General features: G+C 33.2%; 2 protein-coding genes across 2 annotated transcripts in view; both read right to left on the bottom strand.

Moving 5' to 3' along the window:
* The window catches only part of LOC118947105 (unconventional myosin-XV-like), a 69,349-nt gene extending 62,420 nt beyond the window's left edge, over positions 1 to 6,929 (bottom strand). The window contains exons 1-2 of the mRNA XM_036972239.1: positions 6,748 to 6,929; positions 6,372 to 6,466 (exon numbers count right to left, since the gene is read on the bottom strand). The gene's annotated coding sequence lies outside the window, so the exon portion shown is untranslated. The remainder of the gene's footprint in view (positions 1 to 6,371; positions 6,467 to 6,747) is intronic.
* A 45-nt stretch (positions 6,930 to 6,974) lies between these two features.
* Positions 6,975 to 12,303, bottom strand: part of LOC110518409 (unconventional myosin-XV-like) — a 100,241-nt gene continuing 94,912 nt past the window's right edge. The window contains exons 32-33 of the mRNA XM_036972238.1: positions 7,945 to 8,038; positions 6,975 to 7,117 (exon numbers count right to left, since the gene is read on the bottom strand). Coding sequence (XP_036828133.1) covers positions 7,016 to 7,117; positions 7,945 to 8,038 — 196 coding nt within the window. The 3' untranslated portion in view covers positions 6,975 to 7,015. The remainder of the gene's footprint in view (positions 7,118 to 7,944; positions 8,039 to 12,303) is intronic.

The following is a 12,303-nucleotide window of genomic DNA, read 5'->3' as shown; positions in this document are numbered from 1 at the left end:
ATTATGATGTATTATGATATGATGTGTTATGATATGATGTGTTATGTTATGATGTATTATGATGTATTATGTTATGATGTATTATGTTATGTTGTATTATGATGTATTATGATGTATTATGTTATGATGTATTATGTTATGATGTATTATGATGTATTATGATGTATTATGTTATGATGTGTTATGATATGATGTGTTATGATGTATTATGTTATGATATATTATGTTATGATGTGTTATGTTATGATGTGTTATGATGTATTATGATGTATTATGTTATGATGTGTTATGATATGATGTGTTATGTTATGTTGTGTTATGATGTATTATGATGTATTATGTTATGATGTGTTATGATATGATGTGTTATGTTATGTTGTGTTATGATGTATTATGATGTATTATGTTATGATGTGTTATGATATGATGTGTTATGTTATGTTGTGTTATGATGTATTATGATGTATTATGTTATGATGTGTTATGATATGATGTGTTATGTTATGATGTATTATGATGTATTGTGTTATAATGTATTATGTTATGTTGTGTTATGATGTATTATGATGTGTTATGATGTATTATGATGTATTATGATGTATTATGTTATGATGTATTATGTTATGATGTATTATGTTATGATGTGTTATGTTATGATGTGTTATGTTATGATGTATTATGTTATGTTGTGTTATGATGTATTATGATGTATTATGTTATGATGTGTTATGTTATGATGTGTTATGATATGTTGTGTTATGATGTATTATGATGTATTATGATGTATTATGTTATGATGTGTTATGTTATGTTGTGTTATGATGTATTATGATGTATTATGTTATGATGTATTATGTTATGATGTATTATGTTATGATGTATTATGATGTATTATGTTATGATGTGTTATGATGTATTATGTTATGATGTATTATGTTATGATGTATTATGTTATGATGTATTATGATGTATTATGTTATGATGTGTTATGATGTATTATGTTATGATGTATTATGATGTATTATGTTATGATGTATTATGATGTATTATGATGTATTATGTTGTATTATGATGTATTATGATGTATTATGTTATGATGTATTATGATGTATTATGTTATGATGTATTATGATGTATTATGTTATGATGTGTTATGATGTATTATGTTATGATGTATTATGTTATGATGTATTATGATGTGTTATGTTATGATGTATTATGATGTATTATGTTATGATGTATTATGTTATGATGTATTATGTTATGATGTATTATGTTATGATGTATTATGATGTATTATGTTATGATGTATTATGTTATGATGTATTATGATGTATTATGTTATGATGTATTATGTTATGATGTATTATGATGTATTATGATGTATTATGTTATGATGTATTATGATGTATTATGATGTATTATGATGCATTATGATGTATTATGATGTGTTATGATGTATTATGATGTATTATGTTATGATGTATTATGTTATGATGTATTATGATGTATTATGTTATGATGTGTTATGTTATGATGTATTATGATGTATTATGTTATGATGTATTATGTTATGATGTATTATGATGTATTATGTTATGATGTGTTATGTTATGATGTATTATGATGTATTATGTTATGATGTATTATGTTATGATGTATTATGTTATGATGTATTATGTTATGATGTATTATGATGTATTATGTTATGATGTATTATGTTATGATGTATTATGATGTATTATGTTATGATGTATTATGTTATGATGTATTATGATGTATTATGATGTATTATGTTGTATTATGATGTATTATGATGTATTATGTTATGATGTATTATGATGTATTATGTTATGATGTGTTATGATGTATTATGTTATGATGTATTATGTTATGATGTATTATGATGTATTATGTTATGATGTGTTATGATGTATTATGATGTATTATGATGTATTATGATGTGTTATGATGTATTATGATGTATTATGTTATGATGTATTATGTTATGATGTATTATGATGTATTATGTTATGATGTGTTATGTTATGATGTATTATGATGTATTATGTTATGATGTATTATGTTATGATGTATTATGATGTATTATGTTATGATGTGTTATGTTATGATGTATTATGATGTATTATGTTATGATGTATTATGTTATGATGTATTATGTTATGATGTATTATGATGTATTATGTTATGATGTATTATGTTATGATGTATTATGATGTATTATGTTATGATGTATTATGTTATGATGTATTATGATGTATTATGATGTATTATGTTGTATTATGATGTATTATGATGTATTATGTTATGATGTATTATGATGTATTATGTTATGATGTATTATGATGTATTATGTTATGATGTGTTATGATGTATTATGTTATGATGTATTATGTTATGATGTATTATGATGTATTATGTTATGATGTATTATGATGTATTATGTTATGATGTATTATGATGTATTATGTTATGATGTGTTATGATGTATTATGTTATGATGTATTATGTTATGATGTATTATGATGTGTTATGTTATGATGTATTATGATGTATTATGTTATGATGTATTATGTTATGATGTATTATGTTATGATGTATTATGTTATGATGTATTATGATGTATTATGTTATGATGTATTATGTTATGATGTATTATGATGTATTATGTTATGATGTATTATGTTATGATGTATTATGATGTATTATGATGTATTATGTTATGATGTATTATGATGTATTATGATGTATTATGATGTATTATGATGTATTATGATGTGTTATGATGTATTATGATGTATTATGTTATGATGTATTATGTTATGATGTATTATGATGTATTATGTTATGATGTGTTATGTTATGATGTATTATGATGTATTATGTTATGATGTATTATGTTATGATGTATTATGTTATGATGTATTATGTTATGATGTATTATGTTATGATGTATTATGATGTATTATGTTATGATGTATTATGTTATGATGTATTATGATGTATTATGTTATGATGTATTATGTTATGATGTATTATGATGTATTATGATGTATTATGTTATGATGTATTATGATGTATTATGATGTATTATGATGTATTATGATGTATTATGATGTGTTATGATGTATTATGATGTATTATGTTATGATGTATTATGTTATGATGTATTATGATGTATTATGTTATGATGTGTTATGTTATGATGTATTATGATGTATTAAGTTATGATGTGTTATGTTATGATGTATTATGATGTATTATGTTATGATGTATTATGTTATGATGTATTATGTTATGATGTATTATGTTATGATGTATTATGATGTATTATGTTATGATGTATTATGTTATGATGTATTATGATGTATTATGTTATGATGTATTATGTTATGATGTATTATGATGCATTATGATGTATTATGTTGTATTATGATGTATTATGATGTATTATGTTATGATGTATTATGATGTATTATGTTATGATGTGTTATGATGTATTATGTTATGATGTATTATGATGTATTATGTTATGATGTGTTATGATGTATTATGATGTATTATGATGTATTATGATGTGTTATGATGTGTTATGATGTATTATGATGTATTATGTTATGATGTATTATGTTATGATGTATTATGATGTATTATGTTATGATGTGTTATGTTATGATGTATTATGATGTATTATGTTATGATGTATTATGTTATGATGTATTATGATGTATTATGTTATGATGTGTTATGTTATGATGTATTATGATGTATTATGTTATGATGTATTATGTTATGATGTATTATGATGTATTATGTTGTATTATGATGTATTATGATGTATTATGTTATGATGTATTATGATGTATTATGTTATGATGTATTATGATGTATTATGTTATGATGTGTTATGATGTATTATGTTATGATGTATTATGTTATGATGTATTATGATGTATTATGTTATGATGTATTATGTTATGATGTATTATGATGTATTATGTTATGATGTATTATGTTATGATGTATTATGATGTATTATGTTATGATGTATTATGTTATGATGTATTATGATGTATTATGTTGTATTATGATGTATTATGATGTATTATGTTATGATGTATTATGATGTATTATGTTATGATGTATTATGATGTATTATGTTATGATGTGTTATGATGTATTATGTTATGATGTATTATGTTATGATGTATTATGATGTATTATGTTATGATGTGTTATGATGTATTATTATGTATTATGATGTATTATGATGTATTATGATGTGTTATGATGTATTATGATGTATTATGTTATGATGTATTATGTTATGATGTATTATGATGTATTATGTTATGATGTGTTATGTTATGATGTATTATGATGTATTATGTTATGATGTATTATGTTATGATGTATTATGTTATGATGTATTATGATGTATTATGTTATGATGTATTATGTTATGATGTATTATGATGTATTATGATGTATTATGTTGTATTATGATGTATTATGATGTATTATGTTATGATGTATTATGATGTATTATGTTATGATGTGTTATGATGTATTATGTTATGATGTATTATGTTATGATGTATTATGTTATGATGTATTATGATGTGTTATGTTATGATGTGTTATGATGTATTATTATGTATTATGATGTATTATGATGTGTTATGATGTGTTATGATGTATTATGATGTATTATGTTATGATGTATTATGTTATGATGTATTATGTTATGATGTATTATGATGTGTTATGTTATGATGTATTATGATGTATTATGTTATGATGTATTATGTTATGATGTATTATGTTATGATGTGTTATGATATATTATGTTATGATGTGTTATGATATGATGTGTTATGTTGTGTTATGTTATGATGTGTTATGATGTATTATGTTATGATGTGTTATGATATATTATGTTATGATGTATTATGTTATGATGTATTATGTTATGATGTATTATGTTATGATGTATTATGTTATGATGTGTTATGTTATGATGTATTATGATGTATTATGTTATGATGTGTTATGTTATGATGTGTTATGTTATGATGTATTATGTTATGATGTATTATGTTATGATGTATTATGTTATGATGTGTTATGTTATGATGTATTATGATGTATTATGTTATGATGTATTATGTTATGATGTATTATGATATATTATGTTATGATGTGTTATGATATGATGTGTTATGATGTGTTGTGTTATGATGTATTATGTTATGATGTGTTATGATGTATTATGTTATGATGTGTTATGTTATGATGTATTATGATGTATTATGTTATGATGTATTATGTTATGATGTGTTATGATGTATTATGATGTATTATGTTATGATGTATTATGTTATGATGTATTATGATATATTATGTTATGATGTGTTATGATATGATGTATTATGATATAATGTATTATGATGTATTATGTTATGATGTGTTATGTTATGATGTGTTATGTTATGATGTATTATGTTATGATGTATTATGTTATGATATGTTATGATGTGTTATGATGTATTATGTTATGATGTGTTGTGTTATGATGTGTTATGTTATGATGTATTATGATGTGTTATGATGTATTATGTTATGATGTATTATGTTATGATGTATTATGTTATGATGTATTATGTTATGATGTATTATGTTATGATGTATTATGTTATGATGTATTATGTTATGATGTGTTATGTTATGATGTATTATGTTATGATGTGTTATGTTATGATGTATTATGATGTGTTATGATGTATTATGTTATGATGTATTATGTTATGATGTATTATGTTATGATGTATTATGTTATGATGTATTATGTTATGATGTGTTATGTTATGATGTATTATGTTATGATGTGTTATGTATGATGTGTTATGATGTATTATGTTATGATGTGTTGTGTTATGATGTGTTATGTTATGATGTGTTATGATGTATTATGTTATGATGTATTATGTAATGATGTGTTATGTGTTATGATGTGTTATGTTATGATGTGTTATGTTATGATGTGTTATGATATGATGTGTTATGTTATGATGTGTTGTGTTATATGTTATGATGTGTTATGATATGATGTGTGTTGTGTTATGTTATGCTCCAGGGCCCTACGGCAGAAGAAGGAACCTGGGGTCTGAATCCAGCAGCCCTTCGGTTGTATGAAATACGGTAGGATGGTAGGATATGATACCTGTGTAGTTTAGTAACTTAATCCCCCGCTATAGTCTGCTCCATTCATACTGCCCACCCACCCACCCACCCACACACACACACCCACACCCACACACACACACACACACACACTGTGTGTGTCTCACCGTGCTGCCGTCTGATAACACAGGGTTGAAGAGGCTGTCCAGGTAGCGATCCACCCCTCTCTGAGTCTGACCATCGCTGAACACATCAGACTCCACTGGAGAGGAAACACTGTTAATATCACTATACTGGTGTGTGTGCTGTGTGTTGTGTGTTGTGTGTTGTGTGTTGTGTGTGCTGTGTGTGTGTGTGCTGTGTGTGTGTGTGCTGTGTGTGTGTGTGTGTGTGTGTGTGTGCTGTGTGTGTGTGCTGTGTGTGTGTGTGTGTGTGTGTGTGTGTGTGTGTGTGTGTGTGTGTGTGTGTGTGTGTGTGTGTGTGTGTGTGTGTGTGTGTGTGTGTGTGTGTGTGTGCTGTGTGTGTGTGTGTGTGTGTGTGTACCGTGGCTGGAGTATCCGTCAGAGCCTGGCAGGCTGTACGCAGGTTGGGTGGTGCTGAGGAAGGGCGGGGGCAGCTCTTCATCACTGTCAAAACCACTGCCAAACAGAGTTCTGGTCACACACAAACAGGCTGGGTGATTAGTGTGTTGGGCCAATCAGAGCCCACCATTTCCCTGATGAACCAATCCTCCTGGCTGGGTGATTAGTAACATTCCCTGAGACCTGTGTTAGCTCCCCAGTGAAGGGTTTGGGTTTGTGTGTGTTTGGACTCACAGGCTGGCGTTAGTTCGAACCCTATTAGGATCCTCAGCTGAGATGATGAAGTAACTCTTCTGTTTGGGGAAGTCGGACGGCAGCTCCAAGTCTGAGATCTAAAACAGGATTCAGTTAGGGCCAGACGTTTTCAAAGTCTGAGATCTAAAACAGGATTCAGTTAGGGCCAGATGTTTTCAAAGTCTGAGATCTACAACAGGATTCAGTTAGGGCCAGACGTTTTCAAAGTCTGAGATCTACAACAGGATTCAGTTAGGAACAGACGTTTTCAAAGTCTGAGATCTAAAACAGGATTCAGTTAGTGCCAGATGTTTTCAAAGTCTGAGATCTAAAACAGGATTCAGTTAGGGCCAGACCTTTTCAAAGTCTGAGATCTAAAACAGGATTCAGTTAGGTAGGGCCAGATGTTTTCAAAGTCTGAGATCTAAAACAGGATTCAGTTAGGGCCAGTTAGCCTGATAACTCTCAGTTAGCCTGATAACTCTCAGTTAACTCTCAGTTAGCCTGATAACTCTCAGTTAGCCTGATAACTCTCGGTTAGCCTTAGCCTGATAACTCTCAGTTAGCCCGATAACTCTCAGTTAGCCTGATAACTCTCAGTTAGCCTGATAACTCTCTGTTAGCCTGATAACTCTCTGTTAACCTGATAACTCTCAGAAAGCTTGATAACTCTCAGTTAGCCTGATAACTCTCAGCTAACCTGATAACTCTCAGTTAACCTGATAACTCTCAGTTAACCTGATAACTCTCAGAAAGCCTGATAACTCTCAGTTAGCCTGATAACGCTCAGTTAACCTGATAACTCTCGGTTAGCCTGATAACTCTCAGTTAGCCTGATAACTCTCAGTTAGCCTGATAACTCTCAGTTAGCCTGATAACTCTGAGTTAGCTTAATGTGTGTATGTGGTGTGTGTGATATACCCACCAGATCCATGACGTAATCATGACCGGCTAGCTCCGCCCACTGCCCATGCTCCTTCATCAGTATAGAAAACCCCCTCCACGCCTCACACACTCCCCTACAGGAACACAGACAGACAGTATAGAACACCCCCTCCACGCCTCACACAGCCTGAGATAGGAGTAGGATGGTAGGATAGGACACCTGTGTCGTAGGATGGTAGGATAGGATACACGTGTTGTAGAATAGGATACCTGTGTAGTAGGATAGGATACCTGTGTCGTAGGATGGTAGGATAGGATACCTGTGTAGTAGGATAGGATACCTATGTAGTAGGATGGTAGGATAGGATACCTGTGTAGTGGGATGGTAGGATAGGATACCTGTGTTGTAGGATGGCAGGATAGAATACCTGTGTAGTAGGATGGTAGGATAGAATACCTGTGTAGTAGGATGGTAGGATAGGATACCTGTGTTGTAGGATGGTAGGATAGGATACCTGTATAGTAGGATAGGATACCTGTGTCATAGGATGGTAGGATAGGATACCTGTGTTGTAAGATGGTAGGATAGGATACCTGTGTAGTAGGATGGTAGGATAGGATACCTGTGTTGTAGGATGGTAGGATAGGATACCTGTATAGTAGGATAGGATACCTGTGTCATAGGATGGTAGGATAGGATACCTGTGTAGTAGGATGGTAGGATAGGATACCTGTGTAGTAGGAAGGTAGGATAGAATACCTGTGTAGTAGGATGGTAGGATAGGATACTAGTGTAGTAGAATAGGATACCTGTGTCGTAGGATGGTAGGATAGGATACCTGTGTAGTAGGAAGGTAGGATAGAATACCTGTGTCGTAGGATGGTAGGATAGGATACTAGTGTAGTAGGATAGGATACCTGTGTAGTAGATTGGTAGGATAGGATACCTGTGTAGTAGGATGGTAGGACAGGATACCTGTGTCGTAGGATGGTAGGATAGGATACCTGTGTAGTAGGAAGGTAGGATAGAATACCTGTGTCGTAGGATGGTAGGATAGGATACCTGTGTAGTAGGAAGGTAGGATAGAATACCTGTGTAGTAGGATGGTAGGATAGGATACTAGTGTAGTAGAATATGATACCTGTGTCGTAGGATGGTAGGATAGGATACCTGTGTAGTAGGAAGGTAGGATAGAATACCTGTGTCGTAGGATGGTAGGATAGGATACTAGTGTAGTAGGATAGGATACCTGTGTAGTAGATTGGTAGGATAGGATACCTGTGTAGTAGGATGGTAGGATAGGATACCTTTGTAGTAGGATGGTAGGATAGGATACCTTTGTAGTAGGATGGTAGTATAGGATACCTGTGTTGTAGGATAGTAGGATAGGATACCTGTGTAGTAGGATAGGATACCTATGTAGTAGGATGATAGGATATGATTCCTGTGTAGTAGGATAGTAGGATAGGATACCTGTGTCGTAGGATAGGATACCTGTGTCGTAGGATGGTAGGATAGGATACCTGTGTAGTAGGATGGTAGGATAGGATACCCATGTAGTAGGATGGTAGGATAGAATACCTGTGTTGTCGGATAGTAGGATAGGATACCTATGTAGTAGGATGGCAGGATAGGATACCTTTGTAGTAGGATGGTAGGATAGGATTCCTGTGTAGTAGCATGATTGGATAGGATACCTTTGTAGTAGGATGGTAGGATAGGATACCTTTGTAGTAGGATGGTAGTATAGGATACCTGTGTAGTAGAATAGGATACCTATGTAGTAAGATGCTAGGATAGGATACCTGTGTAGTAGGATGGTAGGAAGGATACCTGTGTAGTAGGATGGTAGGATAGGATACCTGTGTTGTAGGATGGTAGGATAGGATACCTGTATAGTAGGATAGGATACCTGTGTCATAGGATGGTAGGATAGGATACCTGTGTAGTAGGATGGTAGGATAGGATACCTGTGTAGTAGGAAGGTAGGATAGAATACCTGTGTAGTAGGATGGTAGGATAGGATACTAGTGTAGTAGAATAGGATACCTGTGTCGTAGGATGGTAGGATAGGATACCTGTGTAGTAGGAAGGTAGGATAGAATACCTGTGTCGTAGGATGGTAGGATAGGATACTAGTGTAGTAGGATAGGATACCTGTGTAGTAGATTGGTAGGATAGGATACCTGTGTAGTAGGATGGTAGGACAGGATACCTGTGTCGTAGGATGGTAGGATAGGATACCTGTGTAGTAGGAAGGTAGGATAGAATACCTGTGTCGTAGGATGGTAGGATAGGATACCTGTGTAGTAGGAAGGTAGGATAGAATACCTGTGTAGTAGGATGGTAGGATAGGATACTAGTGTAGTAGAATATGATACCTGTGTCGTAGGATGGTAGGATAGGATACCTGTGTAGTAGGAAGGTAGGATAGAATACCTGTGTCGTAGGATGGTAGGATAGGATACACGTGTTGTAGAATAGGATACCTGTGTAGTAGGATAGGATACCTGTGTCGTAGGATGGTAGGATAGGATACCTGTGTAGTAGGATAGGATACCTATGTAGTAGGATGGTAGGATAGGATACCTGTGTAGTGGGATGGTAGGATAGGATACCTGTGTTGTAGGATGGCAGGATAGGATACCTGTGTAGTAGGATGGTAGGATAGGATACCTGTGTAGTAGGATGGCAGGATAGGATACCTGTGTTGTAGGATATGATATCTGTGTTATAGGATGGTAGGATAGGATACCTGTGTAGTAGGATGGTAGAATATAATACCTGTGTAGTAGGATGGTAGGATAGGATACCTGTGTAGTAGGATGGTAGGATAGAATACCTGTGTAGTAGGATGGTAGGATAGGATACCTGTGTTGTAGGATGGTAGGATAGGATACCTGTATAGTAGGATAGGATACCTGTGTCATAGGATGGTAGGATAGGATACCTGTGTTGTAGGATGGTAGGATAGGATACCTGTGTAGTAGGATGGTAGGATAGGATACCTGTGTTGTAGGATGGTAGGATAGGATACCTGTATAGTAGGATAGGATACCTGTGTCATAGGATGGTAGGATAGGATACCTGTGTAGTAGGATGGTAGGATAGGATACCTGTGTAGTAGGAAGGTAGGATAGAATACCTGTGTAGTAGGATGGTAGGATAGGATACTAGTGTAGTAGAATAGGATACCTGTGTCGTAGGATGGTAGGATAGGATACCTGTGTAGTAGGAAGGTAGGATAGAATACCTGTGTCGTAGGATGGTAGGATAGGATACTAGTGTAGTAGGATAGGATACCTGTGTAGTAGATTGGTAGGATAGGATACCTGTGTAGTAGGATGGTAGGACAGGATACCTGTGTCGTAGGATGGTAGGATAGGATACCTGTGTAGTAGGAAGGTAGGATAGAATACCTGTGTCGTAGGATGGTAGGATAGGATACCTGTGTAGTAGGAAGGTAGGATAGAATACCTGTGTAGTAGGATGGTAGGATAGGATACTAGTGTAGTAGAATATGATACCTGTGTCGTAGGATGGTAGGATAGGATACCTGTGTAGTAGGAAGGTAGGATAGAATACCTGTGTCGTAGGATGGTAGGATAGGATACTAGTGTAGTAGGATAGGATACCTGTGTAGTAGATTGGTAGGATAGGATACCTGTGTAGTAGGATGGTAGGATAGGATACCTTTGTAGTAGGATGGTAGGATAGGATACCTTTGTAGTAGGATGGTAGTATAGGATACCTGTGTTGTAGGATAGTAGGATAGGATACCTGTGTAGTAGGATAGGATACCTATGTAGTAGGATGATTGGATATGATTCCTGTGTAGTAGGATAGTAGGATAGGATACCTGTGTCGTAGGATAGGATACCTGTGTCGTAGGATGGTAGGATAGGATACCTGTGTAGTAGGATGGTAGGATAGGATACCCATGTAGTAGGATGGTAGGATAGAATACCTGTGTTGTCGGATAGTAGGATAGGATACCTATGTAGTAGGATGGCAGGATAGGATACCTTTGTAGTAGGATGGTAGGATAGGATTCCTGTGTAGTAGCATGATTGGATAGGATACCTTTGTAGTAGGATGGTAGGATAGGATACCTTTGTAGTAGGATGGTAGTATAGGATACCTGTGTAGTAGAATAGGATACCTATGTAGTAAGATGCTAGGATAGGATACCTGTGTAGTAGGATGGTAGGAAGGATACCTGTGTAGTAGGATGGTAGGATAGGATACCTGTGTAGTAGGATGGTAGGATAGGATACCTGTGTAGTAGGATGGTAGGATAGGATACCTGTGTCGTAGGATGGTAGGATAGGATACCTGTGTTGTAGGATGGTAGGATAGGATACCTGTATAGTAGGATAGGATACCTGTGTAGTAGGA

The sequence above is a fragment of the Oncorhynchus mykiss genome, unplaced genomic scaffold, assembly GCF_013265735.2.
Source record: "Oncorhynchus mykiss isolate Arlee unplaced genomic scaffold, USDA_OmykA_1.1 un_scaffold_130, whole genome shotgun sequence".
NCBI lineage: Eukaryota > Metazoa > Chordata > Actinopteri > Salmoniformes > Salmonidae > Oncorhynchus > Oncorhynchus mykiss.
Note: the sequence above shows the minus strand (reverse complement) of the source record. Positions and strands in the feature narration are given on the sequence as shown.